This window comes from Corylus avellana, chromosome 4, assembly GCF_965113065.1.
Source record: "Corylus avellana chromosome 4, dhCorAvel1.hap1.2, whole genome shotgun sequence".
In the NCBI taxonomy this organism is placed as follows: domain Eukaryota; kingdom Viridiplantae; phylum Streptophyta; class Magnoliopsida; order Fagales; family Betulaceae; genus Corylus; species Corylus avellana.
This window is the reverse complement of record NC_142493.1, coordinates 4,134,435-4,155,083: the sequence shown is the minus strand read 5'-3', so window position 1 is coordinate 4,155,083 and position 20,649 is coordinate 4,134,435. Positions and strand designations below refer to the sequence as shown.

The following is a 20,649-nucleotide window of genomic DNA, read 5'->3' as shown; positions in this document are numbered from 1 at the left end:
TCAGATTATCGTTTCTTTTTAGGTTATGTTTTTGAAATAACCCGTGGTTTAACACGGTATGAGATGAGTGTTTCTGAGTTCAAATTGAATTTGAACCCACGTAAGAAGCGTTGAAATATAATTAAATGATTAGTTTAAACTTTTGATAATTATTGATTTGACAATTTTGACTACATAATTGGAGATAATACTCTTCTATCCTATCAAGTCTCTCCTCTCTTATTATAGAGAAGATAATCAACATTTTAATATGATAAATGCTATTTTTCTAATCTTTCATCCATATTTTTTAAAAAATAAAAAAATAAAAATCACCGTTAAATTTGTAATTGTAGTGCATCGAAAAACTCGATTCCGCCAACATTTTGGAACCCAATTGTCCTTTAATTTCCCCAAAATCAGATGGAATAAGATGGAATACTCAAGCATTTCTTGAACAAAATCCTATGTTGATTCATATGCCTCATTCATGGTCTCAACCTCCTGCCTTATGGTGCCGGGTAAGCCAATTTTTTTATTTTTTTATTTTTATCTCTCTTTCTCATGCTTAATTACTTAATTTGCTAATTTTATTTTACAGTTTATTTAATTATTTATTTTGTAGGTTTATACATACGTTCTCTCTTACATTTGGTGTAATGATGAAAATGTACAAAAGGCTCTTCACATCCGGAAGGTATTGCTATTATACTTAATTTCTAGTTAACAAATTAAATCAACTTTTTTTTCTAATTATAAAATAATCACTTCATAATAATCTTATATATGATGACCAACAGGGAACAATAAAGAACTGGGTAAGATGTAATGAGAGCATGTCCTACACATATGATGTTATCAGTACCGTTGATTATCATCGAAATTTCACCAAGATCACAGCTTATCGATCGTTGATTTACAGGTGATAATAAAACTTCTCTTTTATTTGTAAATTCACCATTAAATCTATGGAACCCACATTAAGAGCTACAATTCAATGGTAGATTTGCCTTATGTATTGTTTCTCTCCTCACAACGGAGACCACGACCTGCTTGTTCCGTTTTTGGGCACCCTAGAATGGATAAGATCCCTCAACATGACTCTCAATGATGTTTGGCAGCCATGGCTCGTGGATGGTCAAGTTGCCGGGTCGGTATCTAAAATTTACAAAACTTGTACATCTTTTAGCCTTTATTCTCAAATTTTAATCTTTTTCCCCATGCAATAAAGTTTTCTTCTAAATTAGTTTAGAGAAAATTTATTTCTCCAATCCAATATATTAAATTAAGAGATCTTTAGAACATGTGAAAATCACGTACTCTAAAGACAAATGTCAATTTAATAACTTGAATTAGAAGAAGAATTCTCCGACCCAATTTAAAAGAAGACTTTATCGGTATAAAATTTCTCCATTATCTTAGTTAAAACTACTCTTATCATTTTAACAGGTACACAATGGACTTCGTGAAGAATCAATATAGTATGACTTATGCTATGGTCAAGGCACGAAATAGACCTCTAATTCTTTTTCTTATTCGTTTTTTTTTTTTTTTTTTTTTTTTCTTGTTCTTTTTGGTTTTTGAGGAAGAATAAAAGTTGAGCTTTCCTTTTATATTGTGATTGTGGTTGTAGGGAGGGGGTCACACAGCTCCAGAGTACAAGCCTAAACAATGTTTTGCCATGGCGGATAGGTGGTTTGCTCACTACCCTCTCTGATCTAACAGCTTCAGACGCTCTGATCATCTCGAAACGGAGCCAGATGTTTAGAACGGAGCTAGAATTTCGTAATTTGAAAGGCTAAAGTATGAATAAATGATTAAATCTAATTTTAATAAGGTTTCAATTCTAGTTTGTAAACCTAAAAATACATATTTATTTAACTTAATAAAAAAAAATTAATAAGCAAAGGGCCATATACGTCCCCCTTTGGTATATATATGAATATATTGTTACATTCATGCAAACATCCATCCCTTAAATATTGGATTTGCAGATTATATATATATATATATGGAACAGGATTATTTCTAGTTCATTTGAATTAAATAGTACAATGATGCATTCAATGTTAAGGCCTGACCGGGAATGCTTAATTAATGGTCCTAAATTGAAAAATTCTACATATTTCTAATATATTAAATTCAAAGTCTTATATGCATGGCACGTTCTATGAGTGTTTTTTTTTTTTTTTTTTTCTTGAGTCCTATGAGTGTATTATACTATTATATATACTCCATGGACAATTTATTAAACAAAGGGGTTAAATACAAATGTAATCCCCTCGTATGCAAGGTATGTTATCGTTACTTACACATCTAGACCAAAAATTCTAAAAACATCAAATGACTACATTATGCCTGAAAACCATTAGGATAATATAAGGTATCGTTAGAACAGTCACATCATTAGGACAATCTTAGTGTTAGGAAGGTTATTCGAAAGGCACCGTTTTCACGACAGTTCATACACAGAAACTCCTAACTCAGAAAAATATACATTTTTCTCCATTTAAGGTGTTCTAGGACCAAAAACGACTTCTTTTTTCCAACCTAGATATTAAACAAGCTAGGCCTAAAACCCAAAACATCAAAGTCTCAAAATTTATTAAAAAAATCACACCTTCCATACCAAAAACCAAAGCATTCTGGATCAACACTTTAAAAAAACATGAGAGGTATCTATACAACAACACATTTAGATCTATTCTTTCACAAGTTTAAAAACGTTTTATATGCAGACTTGGCAAACAGATTTGAAAGAGCCTCCTTGTGAATTGGTAGAAGAAGAGGGTGTCCCCCCGACCAAGGACGGAATGTAATTTGAGGGGGCAAAATTTAAAAAAAATAAAAAATTGAGGACCACCCTATGGCTTTGGGGGCTGGCCCCCTCCCCCAAGCCAAAGGGTAGTTCCGCCCCTGCCCCCGATCTGCCTCTTCCCCTGTTGGAATGATTGGAGAAATAGGATTGTTGCCTCTCTGCGAGGCAGGTGATGGATTGATGGTTGGATTTGAAGTAGAATCTTGGTTGGGAGAGGTTGTCGCAGAAGAAGAAGAAGGTGATGGATTGATGGTTGGATTTGAAGTAGAATCTCGGTTGGGAGAGGTTGTCGCAGAAGAAGAAGAAGAAGAAGAAGAAGAAGAAGAAGAGGTGTAAGTTTCCATTGAAGAAAATTGATTTGAAGTTTATCTTCAAGGCTTTGATACCATATCAAAACTGAATATTGTTAGGTAAAAATATTTGAACTTCCTCTTGACGCATTTATCCTCGTTATCTTGTTGTTGCTTCTTTTCTTTTCTTTTCTTTTTTTAGCGGAAATTTTCTCCTGAACTACTACGCATTTTGAGAAGACCCCATAAATTTCAAAAACTCTCAACTTTCAATTTAATGCAATGTACCCCCTTCATCAGATTTTAAAAGTTAAAAGTGATAAAATGACCTTTATATTCCTGACCTTTTTTTCAAATTAAATTTTTAATATATATATATATATATAAAAATCGAAGGGTAATTTGGTCTTTTTAGTCATTTTTATTAGGGGTTAACGGTTGAATCTGACAATGGGGTGTCAATTGAATCAAATTGAAAGTTTAAGAGGTTTTATTCTCAAAACAAGTGGTAATTCAGGGGTTTAAAGTAAAAATTTTCCCTTTTTTTGTGACGGCCCGGTAACCCTTCAAAGAATGGTCACTTCGTGTATGCACTCATGTCAGGCAAACCCCATATCAGTGAGCTGCATTTATCCTTGTTATCTTGCTGTTGCTTATATATATATATATATATATATATATATATAGATCAGATTCTGTCTCAATAGACTTCAACTAAGATGGTTAAACAAATAGAGAGAAAGGAAACAGGTGCTAAATTCTGATATTGTCACGGCCACAAAGCAAAATTAACAAATCATACTAAAATTTCTTGGAATATTTGAAATACTTTTGTCTGCCAGTCAAATGTTAGGAGTTGATATCCGTCGTTAATTAATCTTTTAACTTAGTAAACTTCATCAATATATCATAAATATAGTTGAATAATATATATATATATATATATATTATTCACACACACATGAAGAATGAAGCAAATGTGAACCATGTGGCATGATTAAGTTAGGTCGATCGCTACCCGTTTATTGGTGTGTTTTGAAAGTTGGCTGTAAGCTCTTTCCTCTTCCATCTAATTTTTTTTTTCTATGCGAGCTCGGAAGGGAACTTCCCCTCAATGGGTTCAATCAATATGATGATATTATACTATCAAACTTAATTTACCATAAAAATGTAACTTAATTTTGTAAATCAAAACACAAAATAGTTAAAATTATGGCTGACAATTTTTAACACGACTCACGAAACTGACACAAAATTAATGGGTTATGGTTGAGCTGTATGTCCCGTTTAATTAGACAAGAGTTAGGGTTGGCCTATATAATCTTATACACATATATTGACACGACCCAAACCCAACATATGACGTAAGGGCTGACAATTTTTGACATGACATGCGAACCTAAAACAAACCTAATACGAAATTAACAGATTAGAATTAAGAGAGTCTGATCCATTTAATTAAATGTGTCAAATTATAGTTGACCTATATAATCTTATAGTCATTTCTCGACACGGCCCGAATACGAATTGACACACCTAATTAATTTTCAAGTAATCAACACCTTAAAAAAAAAAAAAAAATGACACCTTGGGAAAGTCCATATACCTCCTCAAACTACAACTCAATTGACAATGTCCCCCCTCCCAAACAACTAAAAATTGTCAATATCTCCCTAATGACAAATATACCCTTACTGAAAGAAAAACTAAAATTTATTTTTTTTTTTTTTATAAAAAAGGAAGTGGAAATTTTAAACAATTTTGTTTTTTTTTAAAAAAAAAAATGTATTTTTTTCGATATTTTTATCTTATTGACAAAAATTTATGGTCATTTTGTTTTTTACTGGCCTTAAGGGATACATTGACAATTTTTTGATAGTTTGAGAAAAAATATTATCTCAATTAAAATAGTTTAGAGAAAGATATTGTCTCAATTAAAAGTTTAAGAAAACATTACCAATTAGATGTTAAGTGAATTTTTCCATTTTAGTGGGCCTGCAATTAGACAAATGACAATATATCCTCCCACTCTCCGCTCATGTCTGTAAGTCAAAGTTGAATAGTGTTGTACGGTTGTACCTTAATTAATTTGTTTTGGAACCATTCCGCCATCATATTTTCTCAATAATCAAAGAAATTGGCCTCAAGTTTTTTGAACAAAGAGAACGTTAGCTACAATTTTAACCAACCTTCACACTTGGACCTACCGTTTGGCGAAATTTCAAATGATGAAGATTTTCATGGCAATTATTATAAGTTGCAGAGAATCATGGCTCACCCAATCAGTGGCAGGAAAATGGAAGCACACAGTAGATCAGCAGATATAGCAATGAAATCAAGATGTCTAAGGATTTCAGGCAACAATTGCAAGTATGTTGGGTGGATGTGGATGTGGATGTGGATGCATTTTCTTATTGTATTACTTCTCTCCTCCACAGCAACGTCGATAACCGTCGTGGAGACTCTGCCGGGGTATTCCGATGAGCTTCCGTTTAATCTGGAAACTGGGTGAGCGTTTGCTTTGAATGTTATTCACTGTTTTCATGAAGCATTTGGTTTTTCTGATGTTCCAAGACTAAACAAAGATTTTACATTAATGGAGACAATGTGTTTGATTTAGGTATGTGTCGGTGGGGGAGACGGACGATTTGCAGCTGTTCTACTATTTCATTGAGTCTCAAAGAAACCCAGTGAAGGACCCTCTTGTGCTTTGGCTCACCGGAGGCCCTGGTTGTTCTGCTCTCTCCGGCCTCATTTATGAAATCGGTAAATCCCTCCACCTTAATATCTTTTCAATTCTCATATCTAAAAGAAAGAAAATGGGATTGCCCCAATTCGGACATGTGTTTAAATAGCTCGAATTTCGCATATTTAGACGACTTTATTTCAACCTTATAGCTCGAATATCTAACAGTTTGGACAAACCGTTTAAGTGCTTGGGCTCCGCTTGTTTCGACACGTGTTGATCAAATGAGGACTAGAATTCTCTTAAAGTCCTGTCAAATGTGACGTGAGTTTTAAAATTAGTATTGAATTTAAGATGATCATTATTGAATTTCGATCTATTAGTAATTTTAAATGTCACATCATATTTAAAAAATTATTTTATTAAAAATGACAAATATTTTTTATATTTTTTTTAGTTATATTAATCTATGAAAATTAGTTTTTATTCGCAACATAAAAATACGAATATAAAATAATTTAAAAATTTTAACACAAAAAATTGAGTTCCAATTGTGGTCCAACAAATGTCAAACAGTGGTCTAACAAAAGTTTGAATGTGGTCTTATGGAGGTCCGTCGAAGGCTCAACAGTGTCCTGAAAATGGTCGGTAGTAGTCCGACATGAGAGGGTTTTGAGAAGGAGAAAGAGAAACTGAAATTCTAAAAATTGTTTACAAAATAAAAAAACAAAAAAGCAGAAAAACCAGCTTGGCTGTGTTTGGCAATGGAATGGAAAAAGAGAGGAACGGTACTGTAGCAGATTTAATTGATATAAGAGAAAAAAGTAAGAATGTTTTGTATAAAAAAATAAAAATTTGTTTTGTAATGATTTTTTTATTTAAATAGTAATAAAAAATGATTGATGTGATGTAAAAAGTAAAAATGTTAAATTTGATTTTGAAAATTATTTTTTTAATTTTTGAGTCCGATTACAACCTTTGCCAAACACTTAGGACTGTTTGGTTGGAGAATGCATTTCTCGTAGCGAAGCACAATAATTAGGTAAGTGATATGACGCTTACCCATCAATCTCATTTCGTTGACTAAACACCAAAAGTGTATCTAAATGCAACTCTCATTGTCTCTCGTTATTATTAGAGAATGGTTGAGAAAAATTAATTTTTTTTTTAAAAAAAGAACTCTGCTTTTAAGTTTTTTTTTTTAAAAAAAGGTATTTTGATTATTTTTAGAATAAAAAAGCTAAAGCAGTATTTTTAAAATTTTATAACAAACAGCCCAACTTTTTTGTTTGGCACGAAATTTTAAACTTTCTAACACATCTCTAATTGTTTTCACAATTATTGAGAGTTGTTAGCCACCCCTTGATTTGCTCTCGAAGTGATCGAACCACTTTCAGTGACTATTAGATAGTTCGGTTGCCCCCAAGTGATCTATGGTACGATTGTGTTTATAGTAGGGTTGGCAATTTGTGTTCACGTATCGAGTTTAGGTTGTGTTAAGATATGCGTAAAAAACTTATATAGGTCAACCATAACCCTTTAATTTTATATTGAGTTCGTGTCGGATTTACAAATCATATAAAAAATTGACAGCTATTATGTCATATATCGGGTTCAAGTCATGTTAAGATATGAGTATAGGATAATATAGGCCGACCATTACCCAATACATTTAATTAAACGGATCAAACTCTTTAATCCTAACTTTTTTTAATTTCGTGTTAAGTTCATGTTGGATTCACGGATTGTATCAAAAATTACGGGCGTTAATTTAACTAAATTGTGTTGAATGTTTTAGCTATTAACCTCTAATATTGTGCAGGACCACTAACTTTCGATTTCGACAGTTTCAATGGTAGCTTCCCAACACTTAGGGTGAACCCAGAAGCATGGACCCAGGTGCTAATTTCAATTTTTATGATGTTAATTTTAAAAGTATAATTATTTTAATTTTTTAAATCTTTCTAATATTTCTTAATCAACAATTAATATCCTACGGCTACTATTTTGCAGGTAGCAAACATAATATTTCTAGACGCACCTGTTGGGACTGGATTCTCCTACTCTACAAGCTCTGAAGGATACTACAGCTCCGACACATCATCACCTTATGACATTTATACTTTTCTTAGGAAGGTGAGAAAACTAAATGATTTCATTTTTTGAACCACAAATAGCTCGAAAAATATATATATATTCAAAATTTTCACTTTGAAAATGGTGATGCAGTGGATTTTGGACCATCCCAAATATCTCAATAATCCACTTTACATCGCCGGAGATTCCTATTCTGGCGTCATTGTTCCCCAGGTCTCTATTCTAATCTCAGATGGTAAGCATTTAGTACTCCTGATAATATGTCTTTTTGGAAGCCATTTTCTGCTTTTTATTTAAAAAATATTATGACATGACGTAAAGATGAACGCTTTAATTATACATTTAATGAAAACATTTTGATTTTTTAACAAAGTAATATTTGTCAATTGTGGCATTGCAGGTAATATAGCTGGAAGCCTACCACCCATGAATCTCCTAGTATGTGCTTACCCCCTCCCTTTTTTTTCCCTCTCTTGCATTGATTAAAAAAAAAAATCATTTTTTTAATTTATTTATCATGGGTATTTTGTCGGATCGGGATCTTCTCGATCTTTCTTTTTTTTTTTTTTGGATTGCATGCAATTCGAAAGAAAAAACGAAAAGGGTATGTGCAACTGGGCAAGTGAGCTCGGCACCCTAAGCTATTTGGGGACAGGTGGATCCCACACGTACCCCTTTGACCCTTTATTAATTCAGGAAAAAAATTTGAAGGGATCGGAACACCTATTTTGATTCACTCATTTGCGTGCTATCGAGCTTTTGAATTTTGGTTTAATTTGGTATTCTTTAAATATGAATTATCAGGGGTACATCCTCGGCAACCCAGTAACAGATCAACATGGTGATGAGAATTCAAGAATAAAATATTTCCACCGGTTGACACTTATATCTGATGAACTTTATGAAGTAACCCTAAACCCTCTACTTATGTTTGCCTATATATATATATATATATATATATATGTTTGAATCCGTTGTGAAAATATTATACAAATGTTTTTCCAGTCAGTCAAAGAAAGTTGCAAGGGCGAATATGTTTATCCAGATTTGACCAATTCAACATGCCTAGATGATATCGGCCTTATTGCAGAGGTTAGAGGACTTACCACATCTGGTTTTTGCAACACAAAGTTCTCTCATTCAATTTTCTTTTTCTTTTGCTAGAAATGAGAATTCTTGACTGAATTTTCATGTACCTTATTCATTTTATTTATTCTGCCTTTAATTTTATGTTTTGTTATTTACTCTGTGACTCAATTTGTAGTGCACAATAAATGTAAACGATGCACAAATTTTGGAGCCCAAGTGTAGCTTTGCAACCCCAAGACCAAAAACCATGAACTGGGGAAGAAAATTTTTTGATGACATTCCCGACGAGATCATCCAATCACCACCAACTAAACGCCAAGAGAATTGGTGTCGGGTAAAGATAAAGTTTTCCTCTAAATTGGGTTAGAGATTTTTTTTTCAATTTAATCTATTAATCTGATATGTGTCATTTTTCAAATAATTTTCACGTACATTTTTAATAGATCGTGCATGTACATGATTTTTACGTGTGTTCTGGACATGACTCGTGTAATGCTACTCTTGATATCCATTTTTCACACCCATTTTATATCTGCTGACGTAACGTGTTGCAGAATACCAATTATGTGCTCTCTTACATCTGGGCGAATGATGCAACTGTCCAAAAAGCTCTTGGCGTTCGAAATGTAGGTGACATTTTCAGTGAATTTCTAGGTTCAATTACCTTCTACATTTACTATAAAGCTTGATTAATGCGAAAAATTATTTATAACCCATGTAAAATCATTTCAGTAAGATTTTATTTGGTGTGAAAATAGGGGACAATTACAGATTGGAAGAGATGCAATAAAAGTTTGGCTTATGAAAGCAACCTCAACACGGTGGTCCATTATCATGAAGAACTCCTCATTACGAGAGGTTATCGAGCTCTGGTGTACAGGTGATTAATTCTCATCACTATTTTTATCCTGTTTTGGCTCTATTTTATAATCCTTTCAAATAATTCATCAACCACAAATTATATTTCACATGATAATTCCTAACGGTTAGAATATTTATTGATTGAAGAATCAGTTGATCGCACACTAAATCTTTAATTAAGAGTGCCTACAAAGTTAAGGAAGGTCAAGTACGACGGAAGTCTAACGGGAATACCTACATAGTAGAAGAAGAGTGTTTGAGAATTTTTTTTTTTTTGTTTTTTTTTTGATAACAAGGAACCCCTACAAGGTAGAGTCACTTCATGTACCAACTCCTATGGAATAAACTTCGAACCTGTGTAAAGCATTATTTCCACACTGACAGACCAGCCCTAAGGAATTGTTTGGACTAAAGGGAATTCAAACCTTAGACTTGACAAAATATCACCAAGACCATGGTATTTGGAAATGTTTTTCGGCATGTTGTTGGTTAGGGGAGAGGTTCATGGGCTAATTAATGGATTTAATTCTATGACCCCCACTCCGATAGACACATTCTTGAACCCTTGGTGGGATGAATAACTAGCAAGAATGATAGATTTTATATGATTTTCAAGAAATCTTAGACCTCTTATAACCGATTAGAAGTGCTCTCAATTCTTACAAATGCAAAGGGTTGATAAATTTTATTCCATGGTAATGCAGCATTTAAAGAACATAATACACTGAAAATTGACTCCCACATGAATAGGACTTGCATGTAACTCACGACTCAACATTGTGCTTATTAACTTTATTTGTCTACAATACAAAGGTCCCTATTTATAGGGTAATATATAAATACAAGTATAGTAATCAAATCTCTTTGATTTGATTACAATCAACCCATAAATAGAGAATATTTGATATCAACATAATTATGGAATATACGGAAAATATAATATATTTTCCGTATATTCTAACAACAACTAGTAAAACACTAAAACAAATCATGAATGGATATACATCCCTAACACAACCTCTACCGCCCGAGAATAGGTCTGCCTAGGCCCGTTAATAGACTAAAAAGGCGTTCATCTTAAAACCGTTAATTAAATAATTATACTCACGGTTTCTTTTCGGCTTAAACTTTTAAGATAAGCATTAGATTTAAGATTAATTGTTGTGTGTTGTTGCAGCGGTGATCACGACATGATGATTCCATATGTGGGTACACAAGTATGGGTAAAAAATCTGAATTTGCCAACAGTTGATGGTTGGAGACCATGGTTTGTTGAAGGACAAATTGCAGGGTTGGTTTCTAATATCTTAATTTTCTTTGATTTCTTTGCATTTCAATACATCTTAATCTTTAACCGTTCATAACCATCATACTTACACTTCACTTTTCTTTATAGATTCACAGAGAAGTATTCAACCGTTAAAGGAGATGGCTTGACCTTTGCTTTAGTGAAGGCAAGAAAAACTCCCACTTAATTATGTGAATTTTTTATTTTATTTTTTGCATTAATAAAATAGAATTTAATATATTTTACTTGTACAGGGAGGGGGTCACACAGCTCCAGAATACAAGCCTAAAGAATGCCTTGAAATGGCTGATAGATGGATGTCTTTCTATGCTCTCTAATTAGAACTCTAGGAATTTGTTTCAAGGTTTTTCTCATTTTTGAGCAACGAAGCTTGTTTAAAATCCGCCCAATATTTTTGCTTATGTATTCAATGTGATCTATCCTACTAGTTTTTATTTTTATTTTTATTTTTCAAGAACTCAAAACATTTCTAAAAATTTGAATTTTTGAAATAGCTCAGAATAATTAAGAGATTAGAGACAACCCATTTTTGTTAGAATATAATTTAAGAGATTTGAGATTATCATTTCTTATAAGGTTAAGTTTTTTAAATAACCCGTAGTTTAACATGGTATGAGATGAGTGTTTCTGAGTTCGAATTGAATTTGAACCCCCGTAAGAAGCGTTGAAATATAATTAAATGATTAGTTTAAACTTTTGATAATTATTGATTTGACAATTTTGACTACATAATTGGAGATAATACTCTTCTATCCTATCAAGTCTCTCCTCTCTTATTATAGAGAAGATAATTAACACTACCAATAAACAAGATATTGGAGTAAAAACCCGAAGGGGACTAGAGTCACTCACAAAAAAAAAAAAAAAAAAAAAAAAAAAAAAAAGTAATGCTAGAAACTATTTTATGATGTTGATTAGACTGTCCCAACGAACCCTTTGGTCAATCCTTCTTTTTTTTTTTGTAAAAAAGTTTTAAATTTTTTTTTTTTTTTTTTTTTAAATCAATGGTTGATTGAGATTGCCACATGAGCATTGTGGAATTAAAATGTGGTATATAACATTAGTTATTTCAATATAAATAATGCTAGAAATTATATTTTTTATCTTATAACTATTCTACATTAATGCTGACATGGCTTCCCCAACTATCGCTTAGATCCGTTTTTGTTTTTTTAAAAAAAAAAAATTGAAGGGTTGGTTGGACCTCTCATATACGATAAATGATTAAATGTTATACACACTTCCAAGTACATACTCCCAAACATAGCACTAAATTTCACTATTTGATCCAAAATTAATAGTGATTTATCTAAAATGTAATGGTGATTTGTAATGACATGCCATAAAATGTACATTTGAGAATGTGTGTAACATTTCTTTTCGCATTAATATATTATGAGATAATTGCATTATTCTTTGGATATTTACACGTCCCAACTATCTATAAGTGGCAAGTTGACCAACCTACTGTTTTCCTTTTCTGAATTTTAATTCAAGCACAAAACAAGCCTCAGATACAATCTTCCTCAATAAAATGCCTTTTTACAATCGTATTATCCAGGCAAGGTACCATCTTGTTCAGTTGCAACCTGGGACTCCCTTTCCTCGTACTTTTAACTATAAAAACCATTCACTACTAACTACTGAGGGAGAGAAGGCACAGATCGAAGAGATGGAGATGACAAGTGATTATCCGCCTCGGAACTCCAGGTCGGGTTCCGGCCCAATTGACGACAAACCCGAGCAGGTCCGGCCCACGTCCACCCTAACCGGGCTGCGGAAGAAGGTGACTGGGATCCGGGCTTGGATGTTGGTGGACCAAATGGGTCGGGCCCAGGTTTTGGAGGCCGGGAAGCATTTCATCATGCGTAGAACAGGCCTTCCGGGTCGAGATCTTCGAATTTTGGACCCGCTGCTCTCGTACCCATCAACCATTATGGGCCGTGAGAGGGCCATTGTAATCAACCTGGAGAATATAAAGGCAATAATTACAGGCCAGGAGGTCCTGTTGCTGAATTCAAAGGACCCATCTGTGAAGCCCTTTGTTGAGGAGCTGCAGAAGCTCCTCTTGTGTCACCACCAGGCCACCAGAGCCCAGGTTGGACCCTTTTTGGTTGAAAGGATTCATGGTTTTTGTTTTATTTTTTATTAAAAAAAAAATTGTTCTTTTAATTAAAATGCATTTCTTTTTAATTCTAAAAAATTGACCCTGAAAGTTCAATTATCGTTTATTTTTCAACCTAAAAAATTAACATTATTAGTACTTTTTAAAATGTTTAAAGAGGTAATGTTTGTTTTGAAGTAAAATATTTTTTAGAAAAGAATATTTTAAGATTAGAAATATTATTAAATTTTTATTGTTTGTTCAAGATATTGAAGACCTTTTCAACTGCTTGGTTTGTGCCAGACATCTTTAGCCCGATTCTCCTAAAAGTCAACCCAAAAAAAAAACCACACGGATTAAAATTTAAGGTTAAATACATAATTAATACTCGTAGATTCTCTCTTTATCAAAAGAGAAATAGTATTTAGGTTTAAATAGAGTAAGGTTATAAGTCTTCTTAAAGTTCTCTTAGACTCATCTCAAATGTGATGTGTCATTCAAAATCACCAATAGATCAAAAGTCAATAAATCACATATTAAATTCAACAGTGATTTTGAAAGTCATATCACATTTGTAATGACTCTAGGAGGACTCTAGAAAGACTTATAGTATGTAAATAAATAACAAAATTAATATCAGCATTTTTTAAGTTTATCAATTTAATACATTCGTCTATTTACCATTTTAAAATATTACTTTGAGTGCTTAGTAACATGAGTCAACTCTCTCTCACTCTCACACAATCGTGAGTTGACTTATTGGTGGCTGAATTGTAATATTATTATATGGGTGTTAAGTCTTATATTGGTTCCTTATAAATGAAATTAGGCTTTATAAGTGATTCTAGTAAGCTTTGATATCAGTGTTGAGTGGTTTTGAGCTTCTATCAATCCAAAAGCTAACTCAAAAGGTGAGGCTTTTCTTCATACTTGTAAACTGACCACCAATCCCTTCTACAACCGATATAAGATAACTCCAACACTTGAACACTATAGCATGATATGAGCCCTGAAGAGAATGTCAAGAATTTAAGTGAAAGAAATTATGGTAACCCATAAAGTTAATTCCCACATTGAGTGAGAATTAACTTATGAGGCGAGACTAGTTTTTGTTAATAATTTTAAAGAACTCCAATAGTAGCATCGAGTAATACAATGATCAAAGTAGTGGCTTTTGTTTTCCTATTTCTATGACAATCTAATGTATTACACATATAACTTGATTGCTAAGGTAAGGAATCTTTAAGGAACTTGAAGAGAAGACCTTATTTTTCCTTTCTTTATACTAATTTGTTATTTCTGTATGTGCTTTCTTTAATGCTTTTATAGGGGGGAAATGGTGATGGTTCAAAGAGGAGGAATTTGAATGAACTTGAAAAACTGCAATCAAAGGCTGGTAGTTCTCAAACTTTCTCGGAAGGATTTTCAAGGTTTAAGGATCAAGATGAGTCAAGTAAGGTGGAAGGAAACATTGATGTTGAGAGTCAAGATGGGTCAAAGGTTCTTCCATTTGAATTTGTTGCATTAGAGGCATGTCTTGAGGCTGCTTGCAGTGGCTTGGAAAGCGATGTAAGTTAATGTCGATCGTGTTTCGCATTGCGATTTCACTGATCAAAAGTATGATTTTAAACTAAATTGCAGAAAATGTATCACTTGAAAGTACATTTTTTTTATTAAAAAAACCCGCGATTTGAAAAATCTGCATTTCAAATCACAAGCAAGTTAAAAATGCACGATTTTAAAGTTAAATTGTAATTTTACCAAATGTTTAACTCTTTATATGTTGTCTCCAAAACCAGGCAAGAACATTGGAGGAAGAGGCAAATTTAGCCTTAGATAAGCTGACTTCAATGATTAGTACCCTCAATTTAGAACGTGTTCGCCAAATTAAAAGCCGGTTGGTTGCAATAACTGGACGTGTTCAAAAGGTTGATTATTGGTTAAGAATTAGGATGACAATTAATAATTTGTTCTTCTTTCTGCATATAGTTATGCTTTTAATTGTGGTGATGCTAATGATCTTCAGGTAAGGGATGAATTAGAACATTTACTAGATGATGATGCAGATATGGCTGAGATGTATTTAACTGAAAAGTTGGTTCAACGACACAAAGAAAATTCTTCTGCTTCCTCAGCAAATGAGGCAGCTGATGAGATAGTTGATGAAAGTTCTCAATCAGACATGGATGATGACAGGCATGTCGTCATATATACCATCATTTAATTTTATCTTAGCTGTTTTGACATGGAATTTAACGTTGTATTTGTTTAGGATGCCTGCTGAAATCTCATTGGAAGGTGGGCTTCAAAACCCAGACAATTACCCCCATGGGAAGCATCATTCTAACCTGGATGTAAAGGAGCTTGAAATGCTCTTGGAGCCATACTTCGTGCAAGTTGATGGTACACTAAACAAATTATCCACGGTATGCAAACCCCATTTTACCGCTCCATTTTCTTTTGGGGTTTCTCTTTTTCATCCATCTTAATTAGTTGAAAGAGTTGCGCTCACCAAATGTTTGATAATTTAAGTCACTCACACATTTGGTGAGCAGAACCAAAATAAGTACCCCAATTACCAAGCGTTTTCACCCTTTCATTAAAACATGATCACCCTTCTCTTCTCCCAACTGAGCAGCACTCCTCAAAGAAACCCATAACTGACGACAAGCATGTCTCTCAATTGGTCGTCCTGTCCTCCACCCCTGATAGTTCTTCTTTGGTCATCTCCCATGGTTCTTCCAAAGTGGCTGAGGCAGCGGGCCTTAATCTGCAAGCCCCCCACCTCTCAATGGAAGTACTGGCCGTCTTGCACTAAATCCAAGACCTTCGGGAACAAAGGTTCCCTCTTCCTTAAATCTAAAATTGCAATGAAAACCCACCATAAAACAGTACTTGTTTGACAGGTGGAAGACAATGTGCAAGTCTCTAACTTGGTGAGTAATATGTTATCATATGGTAAACTCAATTGTTTAGTAAAAAGGTTTATAAGCCATGGACAGTAATATAAAATGAAGTCTCCATTAAATTACAATAATATAATGATGATGCATTATAGATATAGTATATGATAATTTAAAGTGAACATGTCATAGTTTAATTCCATATGGTATATCCAAGTCTTTAGCTCTTTTTTGGTAAGGTTGATATTGTCTCGAAGGACTCGTAGTATAACAATAGTGCCCTAGTGAAGCACGCATACCATCATCACTAGTAGTGGCCCGACGTATTTAAACCCCATGTGATCTACACTACTAACAATGTTGTTATTGTGACTACTACCCGTACATAGTTGCACCGGTCACTTATAAAACTATTGGATCCAAGGCTAAACAATAAACGTAAATCTTTGAATCATAGGGTCAACCCATATAATGGTAAGCCCATAATTGTCATCCATACATAAAGCATCAAGCATACGATGCAATTAATCTTTGTCTTTTACATGCATACTTTTATAAAACTCATATATACATTTCATTATTCATGCATCACTCGTTTTCACAAAATAGAGCACACATCATTCTAATAGATCCTTAAATACCCAAAAAAAAAAAAAAAAAAAAAAAAACTGATGCTTGTGGTTCAATTGTTATGGTTTGACCCATAGTGTTTAGACTGCTAAATACCCAAAAAAAAAAAAAATAATAAGACTGATGCTTGTGGTTCAATTGTTATGGTTTGACCCATAGTGTTTAGACTGCTTAGCAGAAATGTCAGGACAAATAGTGCAAGCATTCACAAGATGGGCTGCTCCTTAGGGTGGCAATTTGTGCTTACATGTCAAATTTGAGTCAGGTAGAGGCATGAATATAAAACTATCTAGATCAATTCTAACTCGACTCATTTAATTAAAGGAGTCAAATCCCTCAATCATAACTCGTTAATTTCATGTTGAATTCAGGTCATGTCGAAGCATGAGTATAAGATTATAAGTCAACTCTAACTCGACTCATTTAATTAAGTGGATCAAACCCATGAACTCTAATCCGTTAATTTTGTGTTGAATTCGTGTCAAGTCTACATATCGTGTCAAAAATTGTCAACCCTAGAACATGCTCCCCTTTTAAGAAGTAGCATTGTTGTAGTGGGATAACATTTTAATTTTTTGATCATCTCACTTGGGCATTTGCAAAGAACATGCATGAACTCATGTTGTTCATGAGCTTTGGAATTTCTTTAATTTATTTGGGTTAAAACATGATATGTTTAATTATTATATTCTTAAGAAGCATACATAAATGTGTTAGGACTATAACACAAGTCAATCTCTATTGACTTTGCCATTGTTAGAACATGTAAATAATTCTTTTATATATGGTGGTGGTTTTCTCTTGGAAGCTGAGGGAGTACGTAGACGACACAGACGACTACATAAACATAATGCTGGACGACAAGCAGAACCAGCTGCTGCAAATGGGGGTGATGTTAACAACAGCAACCCTTGTGTTGAGTATGTTTATTGTAACGGCTGGCGTTTTGGGTATGAACATCCGTATCGAGCTGTTCAAGATTGATACAATTCCAGGCACGAAGAAGTTCTTGTGGACTGTTGGTGGCGGCACCGCCGGGATGATTTTCTTATATGTGTTTGCCATTGCCTGGTATAAACGCAGGAGATTGCTAGAATAGTGGAAGGGAGAGATCTAGGCCATTGATTGGTACTACTTCTCCTTGTGTTTTTCTGCATGTACATACTTGCTTAATTTCTTCTGTACATATTCCTTGGTATTAATGTATCATGGACATGCTTTATTTGCTGTAAACTAATTACTCACAATCTGAAACGAGAAATGCTATACACACTCTCACTTTTACACTTATAAATATATACTTTTTGATGTGGCATTAAAAACCACCTTTAGATTTTAGATGGATCACTGTTAAATTTTGAATCCAATGATAATTTTTAGTGTCACATCAAGAAGTGTGAATTTTAGAGTATAAGAGTGGAAGTGTGTATAGCATTTCTAATCTGAAATATATACTTCTCGTGCAGGTCTTTTTTCGGGTTAAAATGGAAAGGTTTAGACATATATATGTAAATCTGTGGCATATTTGATGGACCGTTGCGAGGTTGAATATTGGCACTACCATGTCAGTAAATTGGGATAATGGTGAGATGAAAGTGTGTTATTAGCATTACTCTATGTTAAAATGCATATCTCCTCAAATCCCTTAAAAGAAATGTTATATAGTACACCAATATTTCACCATGCTTAAATGAGGTAGGATTTAGTAGCCTTTGAGTTAGTCATTTTAAAAGAAAAAATATTAATGACTACTATACCCGGTCACTTCAGCATGGTGAAATACTTGTTGGATATCGGTATAGTATATACCATTGCTCATTCCTTAATCATGCAAGAGTAATACTACAAACCATATTTTTATGAGTAATGCTACATATTATATCACACAAAGCAGATGTAGCAAGATTTAGTAGCCATTGAGAAAAAAAAAAAAAAAGAGCCTTTTATCAAAGGTTGATCCAATAACTACTAGACTCTATTACATCATCTTCATAAAATGTTGTATAATATTTAGCATTACTTTATTTTATCCCAAACTCTTCCACAATGCTGATGTTACAATTCCAATCAATCTTTTGACCCCTTTTTGTTTTTAAAAAATAAAATTAAAAATTAAAAATTTATTAGAACTATCACGTCAGCATTATGGTATAAAAAGGTCTTATAAAGCATTAAACTTCATGCAAATAAATGGTTTATCAACTAATCCTACATCTTTTTCTTTTTTTTTTGACCAAACTAATCTAGACTTAAACCACCTTCGTGATGCCCAGAAGTGCAACTTTAACCCCTTCCCATTTTTAAATATTTAATTTGGATAGGCCATGCCCCATGGCTCCCAAAACTTACTCAGCTTTTAAAATCATAATCACTAAAGAATTTCTTTAATTTAATTCTAGAAAATCATCCCTCTTGGCCCATGATGTTACGGACATATATATATATATATATAAAGCTAAGGACAACTAGGAAGGTGGAGCAGGTCTGCGACGTGAGTTGGGTTAGTATTACTCATTAGACAAATCAATCTTACCACCTTCCCAATGCACACTACTTCATGCTTAGCATGAAAATATTATATGATAGGTTTCTTTTAAATTGGAGCGGAAGAAATTTTTTTAATTCAGTTTATAAAACGTGACAATTTTATATACTAGATTGAAAAAAAAAATTTATTCAACCCAATTTTAAAGAAAACTATATGCTATATTATAAAGTTTCTTAAATGTTTTTTTATTTTACTTTCTTTTATTTTTATAAATATATTTCTTATTCTTAATTTTTACAAAACACTCTTAAAAATTTGGGTTAAATACCCTTTTAGTACCTAGGTTTTAACGCTTCTATTTTTTCACTTAGGTTTCATTTTGTATCATAAATAATACATATGTTATGGCTAAATACTAAAAGAGTACCTCCATTCATCTTCCTTTAATAAAACTAACAGATTTTCACCTTTTTTTGCAATTAGGGGTAGTTGAACCACCGCCAAGAGCCTTGGTTCGGCCACCACCATACCGACCCGGGAGGTGGTTTGGCCAACCCCAAGGCCGGTATGGGGATGGCCTTGGGGTGATTCGCCAACTCCCTAATTGCATTTTGAGGTGAAAATTCATTAATTTTACTAATAGAATATGATCGGAAGTAACATTCCGTATTTAGTTATAACTTAGATATTGATACAGTGTAGGATTGTGGTGAACAAGAAAAATAGCAAGTAGAAAGGATAAATATTCTTAAGATTATGAAGCTATCACAAGAATCAAAGAAATCTTCTTAAACATTAAACAAACTCAATAATAATCATAAACTAAATTGTTAAAGGTTATAAGCGTATATTTATAGCCCAAGACTTCTAGTCCTAAAATAACAATGAAATAAAGTTAATTTAGAAGTCTACGAAAGATAACTAAACCAAATAAAAGACTAACAAAGAAACCTAATTCAAATAAAGACTAAAAAATAAGACAAAGAAACCTAATAAAAGATTAAAAGATAAGATAAAATAAGGTAAGCCTTGAATTCTAATCTACATCAGATATCATCTATGATACAAAATAAAATCTAAGTGAGAAAATATATATAAGGCGTTAAAACTCAATTACTAAAAATGTATTTAATCCTAAAAACTTTACCAAAATCAATTCTCGACTTTTCTCAAATGGCACATCCACTAAATCAATTCTCAATTTTTATTTTAAAATTCAAAACACTTCTCAAAAACTTTATTAAATTGACACTTTTCAACCTTTTTTTTTTTTTTTTTATTCACATGGGGCAAGGAAAAACCATTTTTTTAAAAAAATATATTTTTCAACTATTTCTAAGCAAATTAAGGAAAAAGCACAATTAATGTAAGTGAATTTTGTTGGTAATATTATTT

At 32.9% G+C, this 20,649-nt stretch overlaps 2 protein-coding genes and 1 long non-coding RNA gene across 3 annotated transcripts; all 3 read left to right on the top strand.

The window, feature by feature from the left end:
* The first annotated feature begins 448 nt into the window (after positions 1-448).
* On the top strand, positions 449-888 carry LOC148586163 (uncharacterized). The gene is made up of 3 exons (XR_015912001.1): positions 449-500; positions 605-676; positions 780-888. It is a non-coding gene; the product is annotated as an uncharacterized LOC148586163 (long non-coding RNA).
* Positions 889-5,311: 4,423 nt separating this feature from the next.
* Positions 5,312-11,537, top strand: LOC132179294 (serine carboxypeptidase-like 18). Its single transcript, XM_059591999.2, has 14 exons — positions 5,312-5,595; positions 5,708-5,853; positions 7,596-7,672; positions 7,787-7,909; positions 8,003-8,105; positions 8,271-8,308; positions 8,675-8,776; positions 8,876-8,962; positions 9,135-9,293; positions 9,514-9,585; positions 9,718-9,839; positions 10,998-11,111; positions 11,217-11,274; positions 11,363-11,537. The coding sequence occupies exons 1-14, from the start codon at positions 5,357-5,359 to the stop codon at positions 11,444-11,446; spliced, it is 1,524 nt and encodes a 507-aa protein (XP_059447982.2). The 5' UTR covers positions 5,312-5,356; the 3' UTR covers positions 11,447-11,537.
* Positions 11,538-12,801: 1,264 nt separating this feature from the next.
* On the top strand, positions 12,802-17,988 carry LOC132177872 (magnesium transporter MRS2-3-like). The gene is made up of 6 exons (XM_088515741.1): positions 12,802-13,227; positions 14,563-14,802; positions 15,033-15,161; positions 15,260-15,429; positions 15,506-15,659; positions 17,575-17,988. Exons 1-6 carry the CDS (start codon positions 12,802-12,804, stop codon positions 17,863-17,865), a joined length of 1,410 nt encoding a protein of 469 aa, XP_088371867.1. The 3' UTR covers positions 17,866-17,988.
* Positions 17,989-20,649: the final 2,661 nt, after the last annotated feature.

Bases quoted from the DNA above. Each gene is read 5' to 3' on its own strand.
- LOC132177872 (XM_088515741.1), top strand. From the start codon at position 12,802: ATGGAGATGACAAGTGATTATCCGCCTCGGAACTCCAGGTCGGGTTCC. The intron at 15,430-15,505 runs GCATGTCGTCAT...GTATTTGTTTAG, and splicing joins TCAGACATGGATGATGACAG to GATGCCTGCTGAAATCTCAT. The intron at 15,660-17,574 runs GTATGCAAACCC...TTCTCTTGGAAG, and splicing joins CACTAAACAAATTATCCACG to CTGAGGGAGTACGTAGACGA.
- LOC132179294 (XM_059591999.2), top strand. From the start codon at position 5,357: ATGGCTCACCCAATCAGTGGCAGGAAAATGGAAGCACACAGTAGATCA. The intron at 8,309-8,674 runs GTATGTGCTTAC...ATGAATTATCAG, and splicing joins TACCACCCATGAATCTCCTA to GGGTACATCCTCGGCAACCC. The intron at 11,112-11,216 runs GTTGGTTTCTAA...TTTTCTTTATAG, and splicing joins GTTGAAGGACAAATTGCAGG to ATTCACAGAGAAGTATTCAA.